Raw genomic sequence first — 23,494 nt, 5'->3', positions numbered from 1 at the left:
CTTGTTTCTCTCCCTCCTTCCAGCTTTTGAAAGTATCTTGTCTCCTCATTGGTCATTTTGGTCAGGTGCCAGCGAGGTTACCTTTAGCTTCTTAACCCTTTACAGGTGAGAGGAGCTTTCCCCTTCCCTTTATATTTATGACACGCCCCCCAAATCTCAGCTAGGGTGAAACACTGGCTGGGATTTCTTCCTGGAGCTCTAGGAAAAACAGAGTTAATAAGACACATGCATCTCTAAATATACTACCAAGTACATAAAGACTAACAATATTTTCCACATCTCAAGGACGATTTTAACCAGTTGATTCTGGGAAACTTTCACGGGAGAGTGCATCAGCCACTTTGTTAGAAGCTCCTGAGATGTGTTGGATGTCGAAATCAAAATCTTAGAGAGCTAAACTCCACCGAAGAAGTTTTTTGTTAGTTTCCTTGACGGTGTGTAGCCACTTTAGTGCAGCATGGTCGGTTTGCAGGTGGAAACGCCGTCCCCAAACATATGGGCGTAGCTTTTCCAGAGCGTAGACAATGGCATAACATTCTTTTTCAGTGACTGACCAGTTGCTTTCCCTCTCAGACAGTTTTTTGCTGAGAAACACTACAGGGTGGAATTCTTGATCAGGTCCTTTCTGCATTAAAACTGCTCCCACACCACGCTCGGATGCATCTGTGGTTACTAGGAACGGTTTGTCAAAGTCTGGGGCCCTTAGTACAGGGTCAGACATGAGTGTCGCTTTAAGCTTGTTAAAGGCCTTCTGACACTTTCCGGTCCACTGAACAGCATTTGGCTGTTTCTTTTTGGTTAGGTCTGTCAATGGGGCAGCGATTTGGCTGTAGTGCGATACAAATCGTCTGTAATAACTGGCCAAGCCTAAGAAGGATTGAATCTGTTTCTTTGACTTTGGGACAGGCCACTTTTGGATAGCATCCACTTTGGCCTGTAGGGGGCTGATAGTTCCTTGACCCACCTGGTGTCCAAGGTAAGTCACTCTGTTTAGGCCTATTTGACACTTCTTAGCCTTAACAGTTAGTCCTGCCTCCCTTATGCGCTCAAGGACTTTGTGTAGATGTTCCAGGTGGTCTGCCCAGGAATCCGAAAATATGGCCACATCGTCAAGGTAGGTGACTGCATATTCTCCTAATCCTGCTAGGAGACCATCTACAAGTCTTTGGAAAGTGGCAGGTGCATTTCGCAGCCCGAAAGGGAGTACATTAAATTCATACAGCCCGAGATGTGTGATGAAGGCTGACTTTTCCTTGGCAGATTCATCTAGCGGTACCTGCCAGTACCCCTTGGTTAAGTCCAAGGTAGAGATGAACTGGGCCCGTCCCAGTTTCTCTAATAGTTCATCTGTGCGTGGCATTGGATAGTTGTCTGGGCGAGTTACAGCATTTAGCTTACGGTAGTCCACGCAAAAACGTATTTCCCCATCTGGTTTGGGAACTAGAACCACTGGAGATGCCCATGCACTTTCAGAGGGGCGGATTACACCCATCTGTAACATATCCTGGATCTCCCGTTCTATAGCAGTTTTAGCTTGAGGAGACACCCGGTAAGGTTGGACCCTAATTGGGTGAGCATTACCTGTGTCAATGGAGTGGTATGCCCGTTCAGTCAGTCCTGGGGTGGCTGAGAACGTTGGCGCGTAGCTAGTGCACAGCTCCTGGATCTGCTGTCGCTGCATACGCCCAAGGGTCATGGAGAGGTTCACCTCTTCCACACCACCACCACATTTCCCTTCGTAGTAGACACCTTCAGGCCACTCAGCATCATCTTCTCCCTGGGCTGTAAACTGACAAACCTTTAATTCTCTGGAATAAAAGGGCTTTAGAGAATTAATATGGTACACCTTAGGCTTTCGGTTGGAGGTGGGGAATGCTATGAGATAATTAACAGCTCCCAGGCGCTCCTGGACCATGAATGGCCCTTCCCACGATGCTTCCATTTTATGGGCCTGGAGCTCCCTTAAGACCATGACCTGGTCTCCTACTTTGAAGGAACGCTCTCTGGCATGTTTATCATACCAGGCTTTTTGCTCTTTTTGAGCATCCTGTAAGTTTTCTCTAGCAAGGGCTAAAGAGGTTCGAAGGGTGTTTTGTAGGTTGGTTACAAAGTCCAGAACGTTAGTTCCTGGAGAAGGTGTAAATCCCTCCCATTGCTGCTTCACCAACTGCAATGGCCCCTTAACCTCACGGCCATATACAAGTTCAAATGGGGAAAACCCTAAACTGGGATGTGGTACAGCTCTGTAGGCAAAGAGCAACTGCTGCAACACTAGGTCCCAATCATTGGAGTGCTCATTTACGAATTTACGTATCATGGCCCCCAAAGTTCCATTAAACTTCTCCACCATGCCATTTGTTTGATGATGGTAAGGAGTGGCAACCAAGTGATTTACCCCATGAGCTTCCCAAAGGTTTTTCATAGTTCCTGCCAGGAAATTAGTCCCTGCATCTGTGAGGATGTCGGAGGGCCAACCTACCCTGGCAAAAATGTCTGCTAGTGCCTGGCACACACTTTTAGCCCTGGTGTTGCTTAGAGCTACTGCTTCCGGCCATCGGGTGGCAAAATCCATGAAAGTCAGTATGTACTGCTTTCCTCTGGGTGTCTTTTTCGGAAAAGGACCCAGAATATCCACAGCTACTCGCTGAAATGGAACTTCAATGATGGGGAGTGGCTGGAGAGGGGCTTTGACCTGGTCTTGGGGTTTTCCCACTCTTTGGCACACCTCACAAGACTGGACATAGGTAGAAACATCCTTGCCCATTCCCTCCCAGTGGAATGACCCCCCCAAACGGTCTTTGGTCCTGTTCACCCCAGCATGGCCACTAGGGTGATCGTGGGCTAAGCTCAAGAGCTTGGCCCGGTATTTAGTTGGAACTACCAACTGTCTCTGAGGATGCCAGTCTTCCTGGTGTCCCCCAGAAAGAGTTTCCTTGTATAAAAGTCCTCTTTCTACAACAAACCTGGATCGATTAGAAGAGCTGAGAGGCGGTGGGTTGCTCCGTGCCGCCGTCCAAGCTCTCTGGAGGCTTTCATCTGCTTCCTGTTCGGTCTGGAACTGTTCCCTTGATGCTGGAGACATCAGTCCCTCATTGGATTGTGGACCTAGGCTTGGTCCCTCTGGAAGCGATATAGGGGATGGAGCTGTTTCTGTTGACTGTGAACCGCTCTCCGCTGGTGCACTATGTTGGGATTCAGGCTCCGGCTGAGCCTCTTGGGTCGGGTTATCGGCTGCTGCCAGTTCAGGTTAGGTGGGGCCCTCTGGTGTTGAGGTTGCAAGTACTGGATTCAGTGCTGACACGGGGTCTGGTGTTGGTTGTTCGGCTGGTTCCGGTTCTGGGACTGGTTCCGTCTGGGTCTCTGGGACTGGATCCACTACTGCTGTTGCAGACATTGGCCTGGGATCCGGGTCCATCACCTCTGACCGGGTCCTGATAGAAGTTTCCTGAACAGAGCGAGGCCTCACGGCTTGTTTAGCCTGGCTGCGGGTGACCGTTCCCACCCTCTTGGCCTGCTTCACATGATTGGCCAAGTCTTCCCCCAACAGCATGGGGATGGGATAATCATCATAGACTGCAAAAGTCCATGTTCCTGACCAGCCCTTGTACTGGACAGGCAACTTGGCTGTAGGCAAATTGAAAGAGTTGGACTTGAAGGATTGAATCGTCACTTGGATCTCTGGGTTGATTAAATTGGGGTCCACTAAGGAAGCATGGATAGCTGACACTTGTGCTCCGGTGTCCCTCCACGCGGTGACCTTCTTCCCGCCCACACTCACAGTTTCCCTCCGCTCCAAGGGTATCTGGGAGGTATCTGGGCCTGTGGACCTCTGGTGTGATTCCGGTGCAATGAACTGTAATCTGTTGGGGTTCTTGGGGCAGTTGGCCTTTACATGCCCCAGCTCGTTACACTTAAAACATCGTCCAGCTGACGGGTCACTGGGGCGAGGAGGGTTGCTGGAGAACGGGGTGGCAGGACGATAAGGGGTCTGGAGGGTTCTTTGGGAGGTAGGTGGGGCCTTGGGCGGCCCCCGGTAATAGGGTGTGGTCTGGGGTGGTCCCTTCTGGTCTCCGCTCCAGCTGCGACCAGTTTTCTTCTTCTCTGCCACCTCCACCCATCTGGCTCCAATCTCTCCTGCCTCGATTACAGTTTTGGGTTTCCCATCTAGGATGTATCTTTCTGTTTCCTCAGGAACACCCTCTAAGAATTGTTCCATTTGCATTAGGAAGGGCAAATTTACTGGAGATTCAACACTTGCTCCTGATATCCAGGCATCCCAATGTTTCACAATGTGGTAGGCATGTCGGGTAAATGACATGTCTGGTTTCCACCTTAGGGCTCTGAACCTCCGATGAGACTGCTCGGGTGTTATCCCCGTTCTGACTCTCGCCTTGGATTTAAACAGTTCATACTTGTTCATGTGTTCTTTAGGCATTTCAGCTGCCACCTCAGCTAAGGGTCCACTGAGCTGCGGCCTCAGCTCTACCATGTATTGGTCAGTAGGGATGTTGTACCCAAGGCAGGCCCTTTCGAAGTTTTCTAAGAAGGCCTCAGTATCATCACCTGCCTTGTAGGTGGGGAACTTTCTGGGATGGGAAGTGGTACCTGGAGAAGGATTGCTAGGGTTTGTTGGTATATTCTGCTGGGCCTTTATCCTCTCCACCTCCTCCACATGCTTCCTCTCTTTTTCCTTCTCCTCCTCCACATGCTTCCTCTCTTTTTCCTTCCCCTCCTCCACATGCTTCTTTGCCTCCATTTCCCTCTTGTGGGCAGCCTCCTGTGCCTCCTTCTCCAGCCGCATGAGTTCTATCTGTCTTTCATGTTCCCTTTGTTTTTCCTCAGCCTGAAATTTGGCTAATTCCAGCTGTAGTCGAGCTGAGGATTTGGTCATTCTAACCTCTCTGTTTTTAACTAACTTTACACCCGAGGTTTAGAAATAAACAAACAAAACTTGGCTGTAAAATTTTGCTGTGCTGGAATAGAATATCTATTCTCTGATAGTGATTGTCAGCCTACAGAAAAAGACAATTCCCTTGTCTCTGCTCTGGGCCCAAATTAAAGCAAAAAACCTCCAACTACTTGGAAACCTGCTTACCCAGCCCAAAGAAAAAGCAAATGGGTAGAACACACACCCCCTATTTACTTTTAGGAAGAAAAGAAAAAAAAACCTCTGGGTTGGAAGACTGTGAATTTCCCTGCAGGAGTTAAGTACCCTGCCTCCAGGCAAAGAAAACCTGCAATTCACAAAGATAATCCCCTTTTGTCTCTGCTTGGACACAGTTTCAGCTTTCAGTTTCAGCTGCTTTCCAAAGGAAAAAAAAATTTCCTTTTTAAAATCTGTATTTCGAGTTCAAAAAATCTCAACTGGATCTCAAAATGATTTCAGGTTAATCCCACCGCTATGCCACCATGTCAAGGTTCCTCCCCCACTCTGAACTCTAGGGTACAGATGTGGGGACCTGCATGAAAAACCTCCTAAGCTTATCTTTACCAGCTTAGGTCAAAAACTTCCCCAAGGTACAAAATATTCCTCCCCGTTGTCCTTGGACTGGCCGCTACCACCACCAAACTAATACTGGTTACTGGGGAAGAGCTGTTTGGACACGTCCTTCCCCCCAAAATACTTCCCAAAACCTTGCACCCCACTTCCTGGACAAGGTTTGGTAAACAGCCTCACCAATTTGCCTAGGTGACTACAGACCCAGACCCTTGGATCTTAAGAACAATGAATAATCCTCCCAACACTTGCACCCCCCCTTTCCTGGGAAATGTTGGATAAAAAGCCTCACTAATTTGCATAGGTGACCACAGACCCAAACCCTTGGATCTGAGAACAATGAAAAAGCATTCAGTTTTTTACAAGAAGACTTTTAATAAAAAATAGAAGTAAATAGAAATAAAGAAATCCCCCCTGTAAAATCAGGATGGTAGATATCTTACAGGGTAATTAGATTCAAAAACATAGAGAACCCCTCTAGGCAAAACCTTAAGTTACAAAAAAGATACACAGACAGAAATAGTTATTCTATTCAGCACAATTCTTTTCTCAGCCATTTAAAGAAATCATAATCTAACACATACCTAGCTAGATTACTTACTAAAAGTTCTAAGACTCCATTCCTGGTCTATCCCTGGCAAAGACCAGCATACAGACAGACACAGACCCTTGTTTCTCTCCCTCCTCCCAGCTTTTGAAAGTATCTTGTCTCCTCATTGGTCATTTTGGTCAGGTGCCAGCGAGGTTACCTTTAGCTTCTTAACCCTTTACAGGTGAGAGGAGCTTTCCCCTGGCCAGGAGGGATTTCAAAGGGGTTTACTCTTCCCTTTATATTTATGACAATGAGTAAGAAGAAAAGGAGTACTTGTGGCACCTTAGAGACTAACCAATTTATCTGAGCATAAGCTTTCATGAGCTGCAGCTCACTTCATTGGATGCATACTGTGGAAAGTATAGAAGATCTTTTTATACACACACAGCATGAAAAAATGGGTGTTTACCACTACAAAAGGTTTTCTCTCCCCCCACCCCACTCTCCTGCTGGTAATAGCTTATCTAAAGTGATCACTCTCCTTAAAATGTGTATGATAATCAAGTTGGTCTATTTCCAGCACAAATCTAGGTTTTCTCCCCCCTCCCCCCTCCAAACCCATTCTCCTGTTGGTAATAGCTTGTCTAAAGTGATCACTCTCCTTACAATGTGTATGATAATCAAGGTGGGCCATTTCCGGCACAAATCCAGGGTTTAACAAGAAGTCTGGGGGCGGGGAGGGAGTAGGAAAAAACAAGGGGAAATAGGTTACCTTGCATAATGACTTAGCCACTCCCTGTCTCTATTCAAGCCTAAGTTAATTGTATCCAATTTGCAAATGAATTCCAATTGAACAGTCTCTCGCTGGAGTCTGGTTTTGAAGCTTTTTGTTGTAATATTGCAACTTTCATGTCTGTAATTGCGTGACAAGAGAGATTGAAGTGTTCTCCGACTGGTTTATGAATGTTATAATTCTTGACATCTGATTTGTGTCCATTTATTCTTTTACGTAGAGACTGTCCAGTTTGACCAAAGTACATGGCAGAGGGGCATTGCTGGCACATGATGGCATATATCACATTGGTGGATGTGCAGGTGAACGAGCCTCTGATAGTGTGGCTGATGTTATTAGGCCCTGTGATGGTGTCCCCTGAATAGATATGTGGACACAGTTGGCAACGGGCTTTGTTGCAAGGATAGGTTCCTGGGTTAGTGGTTCTGTTGTGTGGTATGTGGTTGCTGGTGAGTCTTTGCTTCAGGTTGGGGGGCTGTCTGTAGGCAAGGACTGGCCTGTCTCCCAAGATTTGTGAGAGTGTTGGGTCATCCTTCAGGATAGGTTGTAGATCCTTAATAATGCGTTGGAGGGGTTTTAGTTGGGGGCTGAAGGTGACGGCTAGTGGCTTTCTGTTATTTTCTTTGTTAGGCCTGTCCTGTAGTAGGTGACTTCTGGGAACTCTTCTGGCTCTATCAGTCTGTTTCTTCACTTCCGCACGTGGGTATTGTAGTTGTAAGAATGCTTGATAGAGATCTTGTAGGTGTTTGTCTCTGTCTGAGGGGCTGGAGCAAATGCAGTTGTATCGCAGAGCTGGCTGTAGACAATGGATCGTGTGATGTGGTCAGGGTGAAAGCTTGAGGCATGTAGGTAGGAATAGCGGTCAGTAGGTTTCCGGTATAGGGTGGTGTTTATGTGACCATCGTTTATTAGCACTGTAGTGTCCAGGAAGTGGATCTCTTGTGTGGACTGGACCAGGCTGAGGTTGATGGTGGGATGGAAATTGTTGAAATCATGGTGGAATTCCTCAAGGGCTTCTTTTCCATGGGTCCAGATGATGAAGATGTCATCAATATAGCGCAAGTAGAGTAGGCGCGTTAGGGGACGAGAGCTGAGGAAGCGTTGTTCTAAGTCAGCCATAAAAATGTTGGCATACTGTGGGGCCATGCGGGTACCCATAGCAGTGCCGCTGATTTGAAGGTATACATTGTCCCCAAATGTGAAATAGTTCATGGGTGAGGACAAAGCCACAAAGTTCAGCCACCAGGTTTGCCGTGATATTATTGGGGATAGTGTTCTTGACGGCTTGTAGTCCATCTTTGTGTGGAATGTTGGTGTAGAGGGCTTCTACATCCATAGTGGCCAGGATGTTGTTATCAGGAAGATCACCGATGGATTGTAGTTTCCTCAGGAAGTCAATGGTGTCTCGAAGGTAGCTGGGAGTGCTGGTAGCATAGGGCCTGAGGAGGGAGTCTACATAGCCAGACAATCCTGCTGTCAGGGTGCCAATACTTGAGATGATGGGGCGCCCAGGATTTCCAGGTTTATGGATCTTGGGTAGTAGATAGAATATCCCAGGTCAGGGTTCCAGGGGTGTGTCTGTGCGGATTTGATCTTGTGCTTTTCCAGGGAGTTTCTTGAGCAAATGCTGTAGTTTCTTTTGGTAACTCTCAGTGGGATCGGAGGGTAATGGCTTGTAGAAAGTGGTGTTGGAGAGCTGCCGAGCAGCCTCTTGTTCATATTCTGACCTATTCATGATGACAACAGCGCCTTCTTTGTCAGCCTTTTTGATTATGATGTCAGAGTTGTTTCTGAGGCTGTGGATGGCATTGTGTTCTGCACGGCTGAGGTTGTGGGGAAAGTGATACTGCTTTTCCACAATTTCAGCCCGTGCACATCGGTGGACGCACTCTATGTAGAAGTCCAGTCTGCTGTCTTGACCTTCAGGAGGAGTCCACCTAGAATCCTTCTTTTTGTAGTGTTGGTAGGGAGGTCTCTGTGGATTAGTATGTTGTTCAGAGGTGTGTTGGAAATATTCCTTGAGTTGGAGATGTCGAAAATAGGATTCTAGGTCACCACGGAACTGTATCATGTTCGTGAGGGTGGAGGGGCAGAAGGAGAGGCCCCGAGATAGGACAGCTGCTTCTGCTGGGCTAAGAGTATAGTTGGATAGGTTAACAATATTGCTGGGTGGGTTGAGGGAACCATTGCTGTGGCCCCTTGTGGCATGTAGTAGTTTAGAAAGTTTAGTGTCCTTTTTCTTTTGTAGACAAGCAAAGTGTGTGTTGTAAATGGCTTCCCTAGTTTTAGTAAAGTCCAGCCACGAGGAAGTTTGTGTGGAAGGTTGGTTTTTTATGAGAACATCCATTTTTGAGAGCTCATTCTTTATCTTTCCCTGTTTGCTGTAGAGGATGTTGATCAGGTGGTTCCGCAGTTTCTTTGAGAGCCTGTGGCACAAGCTGTCAGCATGGTCTATGTGGTATGTATATTGTAATGGATTTTTTACCTTCAGTCCTTTTGGTACGATGTCCATCTGTTTGCATTTGGAAAGGAAGACGATGTCTGTCTGTCTCTGTACAAGTTTTTTCATGCAGTTGCTAGATTTCCACTCCATACGGCTAAATTCAGTGCCTTGCATAATGACAGGTTTCAGAGTAACAGCCGTGTTAGTCTGTATTCGCAAAAAGAAAAGGAGTACTTGTGGCACCTTAGAGACTAACCAATTTATATGAGCATAAGCTTTTGTGAGCTACAGCTCACTTCATCGGATGCATACTGTGGAAAGTATAGAAGATCTTTTTATACACACAAAGCATGAAAAAATGGGTGTTTACCACTACAAAAGGTTTTCTCTCTCCCCCACCCCACTTTCCTGCTGGTAATAGCTTATCTAAAGTGATCACTCTCCTTACAATGTGTATGATAACCTGGATTTGTGCTGGAAATGGGCCATTATACACATTGTAAGGAGAGTGATCACTTTAGATAAGCTATTACCAGCAGGAAAGTGGGGTGGGGGAGAGAGAAAACCTTTTGTAGTGGTAAACACCCATTTTTTCATGCTTTGTGTGTATAAAAAGATCTTCTATACTTTCCACAGTATGCATCCGATGAAGTGAGCTGTAGCTCACGAAAGCTTATGCTCAAATAAATTGGTTAGTCTCTAAGGTGCCACAAGTACTCCTTTTCTTTTTGCATAATGAAACTACAACATGCAGGCAGGCAGTAAATCCTCTCTCAACACTCTAGCATTCATTTTAAGGGCTCTGATTGTCTTTGAATGGTCATGGTAGATTTTTAATTGTTTCCTCTTACTTAAAATGCCCTGCTTAATGCACCTCTCCATTTCTGATTAGTTTCAGGGTCAATGGATTAATGCTTTTAAGTGATCAGCCTTTGGATGTGTTGTGATCATTGATATTAATATAATGCAGAAAATGTGTTAAAACTGGGTAAAATTTTCCCTGTTGTATCAGAATTTCCTAGTTTTTGGCAAAGATATACACACACACATTAAAGCGATTACTTATTGTTAGCTCATCCTTAAGCAATCTATAGTTATAAGCATGGATATTTCAATATGTCTTAATTTATAAACGTCACTTTCCCTTGATACTTGCTATCTGCAGTGTTGTTTATTTTAAAATATTTTTTTCAAATACTTACTCTCAGGATTTTCATATTATAACACTGAAACTTTGCAGCCTGAGCAAGTAAAGTTGTCTGGTGGTAAGAAAATGGCCTCCCATTCGTCGAACTTGAGCTCATATAGACTCCAGATAAAGTTGCGTTGCGTTATTCTGCTGGAATGAGTGGTGGTGTGATGTGGAGCCTTTGGGATAGGGCAGAGAAAAGCAATAAGATTTTCGAGTCTCTGAGGAATGCAGGATAGAAGAAATCTGGTGAACCATTGAGATTGTGTGATGTCATGTTTTTGGCGTGAAATCTTGGATGTAAATTATGAGGAAGCCCCCAAATGCCTTTAAAATTAAAAGTCATAAAGCAGTGATGTCCGACCTCACATTGGTTATTAGTTCTTGCTGTTGAAGGAAGGACCATGAAGGAGCTCAGGTGCTAAGTTGAGAGCAGGTGCTTTGCATGTCCTCTAAAGAGGAGATCTCCCTTAAAATGCTCCTAGAAAAGGAAATAAACCCTAAAGAACCTGAAACTAAATTTTGTGTTTCAAGTGAGATTTGAACTCCTGACCACCTTAGCTATACTACTGCTGCAATGAATCATTGAAACAGCTGTGCTGTTTAATAGTAATCTGGCTCCTCCAACAGAGCTAGCATGGTTTCAGTGGGACTAGAATCACAACATTCAAGATAGTGTTGGGCTACATGGTGGGGTGAGAACATGGCTGACATTTTAACACGTCATCTTTGTCATCTAATCACTAAATGCAGTATTAGGACTGAATGCAAGGTTTGCTTTCTTGTTAGATTAGGATCCTATTTCTCCAAATTGATGATTTATTTTTGTAGCTTAGGCAAGAATGATCCTGAATTTCAGGCCATGGTGTTTCAGGGAAACTTATTGGAGTAACTGTAAACTAGCGAATACCTGAGGTTTTCTGCTGTACAGAATAATGACCTTTAGGCAACACCAAAAATGTATAGTGACATGGGTTTACTTCCAAATATGAGATTTGTTGGAGAGAACTCAAAATTGTGTTTGGTATGTCTCTAGTTTGACAGGTTATATATATATATATATATATATATATATATATATATATATATATATATATATATACATTTCTTGTTCTAGGACTAAATTTAACTGCACTAGACATGTTTTTAAAACAAAATCTGCTTTGTTGAGTTTGCTTTTTCAACAGCCCTTCTATGTAAACCTAAATATTTAGATGAATGCAGAGTTCAAAGATGTGTAGCTGAGACATTTCCCTTTTTCTCCTGGTGTTTTTCTTTGATGAATGTAAGGGTAGAAAACAATTCACCTTTTTTCCACTCCATTAAAATCACATTCCAAGCAATCTTCTGAAATCAATGCAGAGTGCCATTATTTTACAAGTCTGTGGGAGCATTATGTGAAACACTTGGACAAGTGTGCAGTTGTATGTGCCTTTTTTTTTTAATTAAAGATTACAGCTCTGATTTAAGTTAGCTTTGTTTTTCTAGTGGAAGTGTTATTTCAAATACTTGAACAAGTTGTGTGTATGTTCATACTTTTAAAAACAATACAGATTTTAAGTTAGCTTTGTTTTTTCTTTTTGAAACCATTGCCTTTAGGTGCAGGTGGTATTAGGTATATAGAGCGTCTTTCTTTATCATGTCTCATTTCACAACCACATTGTTATCTAGCTCAAAAACCTTGGCTTCCAAACATATTAATTCAATTTTGCTTTGTCACTTTTATGCCAAATAACCACTTTACATCATACAAAAATATGAGGGTGCTTTAGGATTTTAAGTGTCACCGGTTGAATATACCATGCTGTATTAAAAGAAAAAACAAATGTAATAGAAAAAATATCTTCTCACATGGAGAGTTTTAGTTTGCTTTCATGTACTGTTCTGTTTATGGGAATAAAAGAATAGGTCAGTCAGTGCTGGGAAATCCAAGCTCCATGTTTTTTCACATCGTAGTTAGTGCTATGCTGTGTTTGCTATTCATTTGTTTGAATGCAGGGTAAATGACAATATGCGTACATACTCCAACAGGAAATGAAAGGCACTTCACTTTCTAATGTGCATGCTGACCAGTATCTGGTTTTATAAAGTAAAACATACATTAGACTCCACTGTACTAAAAAACAATACTACTATGCAGAGGGTCTCCGTCTAAAGATTTCAGCGAAGATAGGAGTGTTGGTGTGTAAGAGTACACATCATAGGTCACAAAGTGGTGAAATAGAATCTGTCTTTTGACAGGGATATTATGTATGTTATCCCCACAAATAAACTTTTAACGTACAGTTAAAGTGACCATACTAAGTACAAAACATTCATACAGAATACATAAATAACATTATCATGAAAAATCCTGAGTCTTGAAAAGTGTGTAAATTATGAGTTAAATTAATTAATAATCTGTTACCCTTACAGTACATTTATTCAATAATAGTGATGTGACCCTTCCTGTTATATATTCTAATTAACAAATTTAACTCTCACCTATAAAATATATCTTGGAACTCTTTCAATATATACATCACTAATCTGTGTATCTTCTACACCTATGTATATATTTCCACTAGGTAAAATACATAAATAGTGTTGAAAGTGTTTGTAAGTATGCCTGTAACTTTTTCAAAGCAACTTCATTAAGAAATGGAGTGTTAGAGAGACACAAAATAATCCCATCATGACTTCCTGCCACTTTATCCAATATTTGTGTTGTCATGTTGCATTAATACATGATAACATTGCATCATCATGACTCAACACCATTGTCCATTTATGCAGTATCATGTTATAGTACAACATAACATCATCACACCCATCTTTCCACACACTGCTAGCTATTGGGAGGCTAGTTTGATTGGAAAGTGCATTTTCCCCTCACTCTTCTCTCTTGGCTACTGAAGAAAGTTTTCGCTGTCTTTGGAGTAGGTGTGTTTTGTGGGTCATCTCCTGAATGCTGGGAACGAAGGCTGGGGAAAATAGTTTCTAGGGACCTATACACACCAAGTTAATTGGTGGTGAGACCCAGAAAGTCCTGGAGAAATACTCACTGAAACTCACTGGACTTCATAGGAGCCACATATAGAGAGTGCACTTGACTTATGAGCTACAAATTACAGATCAATGACTTTAGATACTGAATCAGCCAAAGATGATATGGTGCAAGGGATTCTATCAACTGAGTGTCACTCTTCTTTATTTTTTCAGATCCAGCTATCGTAAATGGAGTCTTTTGGTCAGAATCCTTAAACAAGGTGTTTGTCGATAACTTTGACCGTGACCCTTCTCTCATATGGCAGTATTTTGGAAGTGCAAAGGGATTTTTTAGACAGTATCCAGGTATGCATATTAATTAAAATAAAATGAACAGGTGATATTGCTACAGGTTTCCATGAAAAAAATTAGTGTTGCAGGTCCTGAATTTTGCAAGCACCCACAGATTCCATTGACTTAATTTAGAGTTCTGAAAAAAAACAAGGGCTATTAATATTTATCCCCTTCCCCCCATTAATATTTGGAATTGTGAAAAAAATGGGAATCGTCCCACAGCAAATATATTGTTCCTTGCTTTTGCACATTTACCCAATTTAGGTGTGACAGATACTGCAAATGCATGTAGTATCTTTGTGGGAACATATTGTATTAAATGTATGTATCACTCTGGGGCAGGGATTGAAAGTATGATTGTGTTCTGTTCTACGGGGTATAATTATCACAGCTCCACCAAGAACCAAAAACAGGGTGGGTGTGGAGGGGTGGTTAAGGTGAATTATTAGGTTTTAAACACCTTTAAAGAGGTACAACCCTTTGGGAGGCTCACATAAACTAGTTCAAACTGGATTTTCCAGAGACCAACAGACAAAGAAAAGGCTTTTGACATAAAAAGCTTGTGGTTAAACTGACTTGGGGCCTTCTTTGTAATCCAACATATGGGCAGAATCTTCAGTCCAACCCCTGCAGAAGGATTGGAAAGACTTTGGCTTACTAGGGCCCCATAAAACGAATGGGCGACCTCTGGTACGCTTTTGGCATGTGTATGGGAACTTTTATTGGTTTCTTACGTGTTTTTCTGTAATACTGTTACCTTAAGAATAAAGATGCTTGCTTAGAAGGGTTGGTGTGGTATGCTGTAACTGCTGGCAATATGCTGCTCATAACCCTTGCAGAGAAAGTAAAACACAGGTGGTGGCTTTTAGACATACTGGCTTGCTGGGGATATCATAGTGTAAGGCAGGGAGATGTGCAGCCTTAAAACCCTGGGAATGAGAGAGAGAGAGAAGCTGTTCTCTGCCCAAGAGAGATGGCATTTGGGAGCCAGGAACCTTAAGAGGGTGCCCTCGAGGGAGCACTGAGGGGGAATACGGGTGTTATTACCCTGAAACTGGAACACCATGTTTTGTACATTTACCCAATGTAGTGCATTTGGCTTACTGTTTACAAATTCCTTGTATTATGACAACTAGGAAATTGATACAACTGAATGTAAATTACAAAAGAAATTGAGCCCATACTTGCAATTTTGCCATTTCAAAACTCCAATCCTATTTGCAAGGCCTACATTTTCTCCCTGTGCATCTTGTGTATGTAGAAATTCAGAGCGAGTTGGCATAATTTGAAGATGAGACATCACTGGTTCCAGCAAATGCTGTGCATGCATGCATGCTAGCACACACATGTAACAAAGTGGGGAAAAAAGTTTGCAGAATTATAGGTATACTCATAGGTTTTCAGGGTAGCCGTGTTAGTCTGTATCCGCAAAAAGAAAAGGAGTACTTGTGGCACCTTAGAGACTAACCAATTTATTTGAGCATAAGCTTTCGTGAGCTACAGCTCACTTCATCGGATGCATGCAGTGGGGAGATTTATATACACAGAGAATATAAAACAATGGGTGTTACCATACACACTGTAACAAGAGTGATCAGGTAAGGTGAGCTATTACCAGCAGGAGAGGAGGAGTGGGGGTGGGGACCTTTTGTAGTGATAATCAAGGTGGGCCATTTCCAGCAGTTGACAAGAACGTGTGCGGAACAGTAGGGGCGGGGGGGGGAAATAAACATGGGGAAATAGTTTTACTTTGTGTAATGACACATCCACTCCCAGTCTTTATTCAAGCCTAAGTTAATTGTATCCAGTTTGCAAATTAATTCCAATTCAGCAGTCTCTTGTTGGAGTCTGTTTTTGAAGTTTTTTGTTGTAACTACAATACCCACCTGCTGAAGTGAAGAAACAGATTGACAGAGCCAGAAAAGTACCCAGAAGTCACCTACTACAGGACAGGCCCAACAAAGAAAATAACAGAACGCCACTAGCCGTCACCTTCTTCCCCCAACTAAAACCTCTCCAACGCATCATCAAGGATCTACAACCTATCCTGAAGGATGACCCATCACTCTCTCAGATCTTGGGAGACAGGCCAGTCCTTACTTACAGGCAGCCCCCCAACCTGAAGCAAATACTCACGAGCAACCACACACCACACAACAAAAACACTAACCCAGGAACCTATCCTTGCAACAAAGCCTGTTGCCAACTGTGTCCACATATCTATTCAGGGGACACCATCATAGGGACTAACCACATCAGCCACACTATCATCTACCAGTGTGATATATGCCATTATGTGCCAGCAATGCCCCTCTGCCATGTACATTGGCCAAACTGGACAATCTCTACGTAAAAGAATAAATGGACACAAATCAGATGTCAAGAATTATAACATTCAAAAACCAGTCAGAGAGCACTTCAATCTCTTTGGTCACTCCATCACAGACCTAAAAGTGGCAATTCTCCACAAAAAAATTTCAAAACAGACTCCAATGAGAGACTGCTGAATTGGAATTAATTTGCAAACTGGATACAATTAACTTAGGCTTGAATAAAGACTGGGAGTGGATGTGTCATTACACAAAGTAAAACTATTTCTCCAGGTTTATTTCCCCCTCCACTCCCCTACTGTTCCTCACACATTCTTGTCAACTGCTGAAAATGGCCCACCTTGATTATCGCTACACTGTATTTTCTACTGCATGCATCCGATGAAGTGAGCTGTAGCTCACAAAAGCTTATGCTCAGATAAATTGGTTAGTCTCTAAGGTGCCACAAGTACTCCTTTTCTTTTTAGGTGTACTCATGTTTCTTGGTGAGAACAGGTAAGACCCATGGGGCATTTTTCTGCATAGTGCTGTATCATACTAGATATCATGTAATTCTGCTGGATTTGAATTTTTAATAAAAAACGATGTTTTAATTTTGCTTGGGAATTATGAAAATGTGACTTCAGGCAGAAGTTATATCAACATTGCAACTGTAGAAATAGAACTCAGCTAACAATAATGTAAAAAGCCTAATTTTGGAGTAGTAGAGCTGTTTCATATTGTGGTAAGTAAAAGTAATTACTACACATCTTTATTTCTATGCTAAATCAAATTAAATTAGCATTTTCCTTGCTAATAATTTCCTCATTCATATGGCTTAAAGGGAGCCTCTCCCTGGTGCTGTGGGACTCATCTCTCCCTGGGGTTAGATAACCATGGGACATAAAACAGAAAACCAGAAATCATGCCAAGTTCCACGTATAGGATGACATGGGTTCAAACACCTTCTCCGTAGGTTAATAGAGACGAGAATTGCCTTTGCTGTAAGGCATGAAAAATGTTCATATAAGTTTCAAGGCATTAAAAAATGTTTAGGGACACACTTAGGATGTTTCTGTGTCTCTGGCTCTCTCTCTACTTGAAAGAATTACGAGGCGCAAAAAGATAAGTAATTTCTTAACCTGAAGTAGTGTGAGAAGATAAAAGAAGATAATTCACCTTTCAGATCATTCAGAGAGTTCTCCACTTGGGTATTCTGCTCTGTCTATAGATGCAATAATATTTCCTCTTCATTCATTCATTCCTTTTTTTATTTTGCACTTTCTTGGCATCTTCGGTCTGATGCCATCTGATTATCTCAAAGGATTATTTTAAGCATACATTGATTAACACCCATTAAACGCCAACAGAATACAGGCTGTTACATAACACTCTGCTCTTACATAGCACCAGACCCTGCTCCCATTAATTTCAATGACAACGCTCCCATTGACTTCCCTAATTCAAGATCAGGCCAGTAGTGAAAGAGTAAAAGTGCTCTTTTAGTTGGTTAGAGGCTGTTTTCTGGACCTTAAAGTCTTCAGTGTTTGTATATATGTATTTATGGTTGGCTGATGACTGACACATCTCTCTCTATAGGTTTTAGATTATAGTTCAGGTCTTCAGATCCTTGACATTTCGATAGTAGAAATTCTAGCATGGTTATTTTAAGAGGATCCTTTATTGTTCTAGGGATTGAATGCAAATCCAGAAATATCTTGATTTAAAAACAGGGGGGACTGGCCTGTTGATGTTCTTTATTTGAAAGCTAGTATTATATTTCCTCTGACCCACAGGTCAGAGACATTACCTCATCATAGTCAAGTGGTCTGTGGCAAAATGTCTGAAACACAACCTGTCAGTGATGCCATCAAGCATGACAGTCCCTGGCAAGTTGAGTCATGGTAGAAAGAGTAGTGGGGAAATTGACTTGATTAGCATCATCATGCTCTTGCCAACTACCGTTGCTAAGCATAGCGAGGTCTCGAGCCACATTCTTTATTGTGATGAACAGAATAGTGGTGAAGCAGTCTTCACCCTGCAGTGGTCTGAAAGAAACATGATTGTATTTCCCATTGTCCTATTTTGTTAAAGTATTTTTCCTGCATTAGCTACTGCTGTGACCAGCAACTGCTATAGTTCTTTATATGTGATATTTAAGCATGTCTGCTCAATCAATAAAATATTAGAATCCTTTAAATGCTACTTTCACCAGTAGCGAAGACACGTATAATGAACATTCTGATATATTGTAGTCTAATCTTTTTTTTTAAACAGGAATTAAATGGGAACCAGATGAGAATGGAGTTATTGCATTTGACTGCAGAAATCGAAAATGGTAGGTAACAGTCAACCACCAATGTGTTTTTAAGAAATATAAAAAATATAAGATCAGTCTGCATTTTGCTTCTTGGTCTAGGTACATACAGGCAGCTACTTCTCCAAAAGATGTGGTCATTTTAGTTGATGTCAGCGGCAGCATGAAAGGACTCCGTCTGACAATCGCTAAGCAAACTGTATCATCTATTTTGGATACCCTTGGAGATGATGACTTTTTCAACATAATTGCTGTGAGTTTCTCTGTATTTTTCTTCCCCTCTTTTTCTAATTAATTGTTTTGTGTTGTGTTCTTTGTCATATTCTACATCCTGCCATGTACATGAACAAAATGAATTTGGATGACACGTGTCGAGGACTGTGTAATGGCGTGCTACTTCACTGAACCTCAATAATTGGACAGACTCTTTGGATTTCTTCCAAAGCAACTTTATTCCTTGCTTTCACGTAACAGATTGAAAATTCTCGGGACCTATTCCCTCTTTGATCCCAACACATGACTACTTTCTGTGTCAGATGGCAGGGTTTTCTGTATGTCATTCTGGGAGTTGCAGTAATCACTGCCATAATAACCTAATGTGATTGCCTGAGTTGCAGCCAGCACAGCTCTGGTTTGTGACTTTATGCAACCTTTTAATGCAATCTATATGTTCAGCTCCCTCCCCTGCCCCAACCTGTTGATGCGTTTTTCTCTGTTTTCCATAGTAGAGTGCAAGCTAAGAAGTGCTTTGCACATAAAAATAAGTTGAAATAGGCTGGTAGCGTCTGAGCCCCTTAATTAAAACTGCAACATACTCGCATCAAGTTTGCAAAGATACCCTCAAAGTTTTCAGTCTGAGATATGAGGGATGGTGTTTAGCCCCTAAGCTAATTGAGTTCCAGAATTGCTGGATGCATAGGCAGAAAAGTCATGAAGCACGTAAAGCAACATGCAGAACTCACTGCACTGTGTCATCTTGATCTGCATATCATCTTTGTGGGTCTCATTTCACTTTTATTCCTAATAGCCATTCTTTTTCTGTACTTTTAAAGCAACAACAAAATAATGGCAAATATGGCAATTCATATGTCACTCACCACCGACATTCTTTAATGCAGGGGTTCTCAAACTGTGGGTCGGGACCCCTCAGGGGGTCACTAGGTTATTTCATGGGGGGTCGCGAGCTGTCAGCCTCCACCCCAAACCCCACTTTGCCTCCAGCATTCATAATGGTGTTAAATATGTAAAGAAGTGTTTTTAATTTAAGGGGGGGTGGCGCACACGGAGGCCTGCTATATGAAAAGGGTCACCAGTACAATAATTTTGAGAATCACTGCTTTAATGGTCTGTAGAATTATTTATGAAAATTGGTATGTGATACTTATCCCGAGTTACCATAGCATACATACGAGAGGACATACATTTGCTGTATGCTCTGTTCAAATTCTAGGTCAGTTTCCAATATGATCTTGTGATATGACATTGTTTTGCAAGGAATAGAATGGGTGCAGCAAAGCTGAGCTGATATGCATTATCGGTGCTACTAAAGATGATACATTAAATCATTAACAGCTGTCATTATTTCTGTGTGATTTGGCAGTTAATTTTCCACGGCACAGTAATTTTTTTAATTACAAGGTAAGAGCCTAATTCTGCCACCCTTAAAAATAAAGGGACTACTCACATGAGTAAGGGTGTCAGGAACAGGACCTAAAGTTGGCTGCCTTTTCAACTTCTATATTGTGGCTGCTCTTGGCTGGTAGCTTACACATGTTCCTTTGCTGATAGCTTTATAAATGCTTTATGTTTGTATCATAATATATCAAACCTAGGATTTTCTCCAAACTGTTTAATTCTATATATGCTGAAGAGGTTATTGAGGTACAAACAAGTGCACTGTATGTAGTACAAAATCTCCCCAGTAAAATGAAGATCTTTTGTATGTAAAATGACTAAATAGGCCCTAAATATCCAAGTACTTGCTCTATTTTAACAGATAACAGGCAGTTAGTTCAGAATATCTTTCTTAGTAATCTTTAATTACTCATTACATAATTAACAGAAACTCACAGATGAGGAAGGCATAATTACATTCTGTACCAAGAAAGGTTTATTCTTCAACAAAACTGTGATCAACTTAAATAATCTAAATAAGGTTCTAAGTGGCAAAAATGTATCAACTAAAGAATTAAGATATTTAAAGAGCCATATTTAGTCGGTAATCATGATGCTTATCAGTAGTTGTGTCAATTATTATAAACGATTCAGGAAGAAAATTAAATGCTTTTCATGAAAAGAATTTTCTTAATGGAGTAACCCAATAGACCTATCTGTCTAGGAAAATGTATAAAAGCTAGTGACTTTGCAATAAAGCTGTGGTAGAAACCTTACTTTAGTACAATAACCATATAGCTGCAAGTTGCTTAACTTATAATAGCAACTACATACTTATTCTTTTATAATTCTAGAATTACTGCATGCTTGGTTTATTATAGGAACCCCAAAGATATTTAGAGATTTTATTATTGTTGTAACTATAGAGTTACTAAATGATTCATTCAAGAGAGTGTAAATCACTTTTTAAACAGTTTTTATTTTAATTTGTAGGCATTTTATATGATTTAAGCATAATATTTTTATACTACATTCTATACGATAGCCTCTTAGACACTTCAAAATGGGCACAAACAGAGCATTAGATATCAAACTGCTTCTGTTTGTGCTTGCAGATTTTGGATCCACATTTATTTGTAGACACAAAACTGAATCCGCTGATGATGATGATGATTTGTGTTAATGCTCAAGAGCCCTAGCCATGGACCATGACCCCTGGTATTAGGCACTGTGCAAACACAGAACCAAAAGAGCTTACAAGCTGTATAGAACAGGAAACAGCAGGTGGTACAGACAGACACAATGGGGAGTTCAAGGAGACAATGAGAGAATAGTAGCATGATTGGCAGTGGTATCTCCACACACCAGTAGCTTAACTGTGTTTTCAAGTTTTTTGTAGGCATCACAGAAAAGGAGAATTTTAAGGAGGCTTGTGAAGAAGGATAATAAGGTAGTTTTGCAGATTCCTATTGAGAGCTCCTCTCAAGCATGAGGGACAGCATGGGAGAATACACAAAGGTGCTTGTTTGAAAATGGAGGCTGGCATCCGGGGGTAAATGGACATGAGAGTCAATATCTCAGTGGTGAAAGAGAGAGATGTTGGGGGGATAGACTGTGAAGATCCTTGAAAGTGAAGAGAAGTAGCTTATATTTGGTGCAACTGAGAAAGAGGGAACCAGTGAAGGATGCAAAGAGAGGGATGACATTGTCAATGTGATGGGCTAGGGAAACAATCTTTGTAGCAGTAGTTTGAATGGATATGAGCGGGGTAAGATTACAGTGTCAAGCCCAGAGAAAAGGATGTTGCAGTAATTGAGACGGGAGATGATGCGAGCCTGGACAAGATTTTTAACTGTATGGATGGCTAGGAGTGGCAAGATCTTAAAGATGTTGTTCAGAAGGAATCTGCAAGATTTATAGATTGTTGGGTATGGGCACCTAGAGAGAGATCCAAGTTGAAGATGATGCCCAGATAATGGGCCTGAGCAACAAGTGTCTGTAGTGATCCTAAAAGGAGGTAGTGGGCAGAGCTTTTGGGGGAAAGATTAAGAGTACTGTTTAGCCATGTTGTACTTGACCTGATAGCTGGACTGCCACGAGGACGTATCAGAGTGAGAGGCTGAGATTTTAGTTTGGGCAGAAGGAGATAGGTCTGCAGCAGAGTGGTAGATCAGTGAGTCACCAGCATAGAGTTGGTAGTTGAATTTGTGAACAAGATTACTCGGATGTAAGGTGTAGCAGGACAAGAGAAAGGGGGATTTAGAGATGTAAGGCAGAAGGGAGGCTGGGGCAGTTTCTGGAGTGGCAAGTGGGATCAAGAGTGTTTGGGGATTTTTTTTTAAGATGGGAGTGGCTAATGTGCACTTGTAATATGAATGGAATGAGCTAGAGGAGAGTGAGAGGTTAAGGAGAAAAGTGAGAGGATGAGAATAGGCACAAGGATGATCAAGAGATGGGATGGAGTAATGGGAGCAAATGGAGAGGTTAGAAAGGGGAACAGATGAGAAACATCTGTGTCTGTGACTGGAGAAGGAGAGAGTTGCAGGAGGGAAAGGAAGAAGGGAAGGAGAGGCAGTGGGAGGGGGAAGGTCATGTTGTATTTTATCAACTTTTCTTGGAAGCAATCAGCAAGAACCTGTGTTGAGAGAGAAGTGGAGACAGGAGGAGGGGAAGGTTTGAGGACTGAGTCAAAAGATGACACAAATGTGTCTGGGATTAAGCGTATGGGATTCAATTAAATTGAGGAAGTAGAATTGCTTAGTTAGGAAGGTGGAAGAACTGGAGGGGGAGAGCATGAATTCATAGTAGAGGAAGTCAGCCTGGCCATAGGATTTCTACCAATAACATTGCATCATAAGAGCAGGAAGGGAGGAAGCAGATATTGGGGGTGAGCCAGGAAACAGGATTGGCAGGATGGATCTTGCAATGGGAGAGGGCCAAAAAAATCAAGTGGATGAGAGTAAACCATGTAGAGAATCAGCAACCATATCAGTGAAAGAAAGTAAGATATGGCAGGAAGGCAAGGGCTCGGAGCAGATGAAGGACTAAAGCCTGACTAAAAACGAGTTACGGTCACTATAGGTGTACATCATTAAAAATTCAGTTAATTGAAGTATGCATAAAATAGGATAGTGAAAAATATTTTAATAGACAGGGTATATATATGATATCTATGGCCTGTTTCCTCCTTTACTAAATTATTTATTAAATATATCTGTGTACATAGAACATAAAAAAATCCAATGTGGATCCTTCCAGAAAATAAACATAAAAAGATAATGTTAAAAATCATTTTTGCTTTCACGGGTAGGTTATTGCAAAACCTATCCAAAATTGATGGACTAGATGATTGAATTACAAAAGTATTGTTGAAATATGAGAGTGATTTTGTGCAGTCTAAGTTAAAATTTAAGGTCAGATCATCAGTGCATGAACAGAGATGTCTGCAACAACAAGAGAACAGACATATTTTTTTCAAT

General features: G+C 41.8%; 1 protein-coding gene across 1 annotated transcript in view; it reads left to right on the top strand.

The window, feature by feature from the left end:
• Positions 1 to 23,494, top strand: part of CACNA2D3 (calcium voltage-gated channel auxiliary subunit alpha2delta 3) — a 722,234-nt gene that overhangs the window by 307,499 nt on the left and 391,241 nt on the right. Inside the window, exons 6-8 of the mRNA XM_077821951.1 lie at positions 13,656 to 13,787; positions 18,362 to 18,422; positions 18,504 to 18,654. Of these exons, the coding sequence (XP_077678077.1) occupies positions 13,656 to 13,787; positions 18,362 to 18,422; positions 18,504 to 18,654 (344 nt within the window). The remainder of the gene's footprint in view (positions 1 to 13,655; positions 13,788 to 18,361; positions 18,423 to 18,503; positions 18,655 to 23,494) is intronic.

The sequence above is a fragment of the Eretmochelys imbricata genome, chromosome 7, assembly GCF_965152235.1.
Source record: "Eretmochelys imbricata isolate rEreImb1 chromosome 7, rEreImb1.hap1, whole genome shotgun sequence".
In the NCBI taxonomy this organism is placed as follows: Eukaryota; Metazoa; Chordata; order Testudines; family Cheloniidae; genus Eretmochelys; species Eretmochelys imbricata.
The sequence above is the reverse complement of the archived record's forward strand: the minus strand, read 5'-3'. Positions and strand labels throughout refer to the sequence as shown.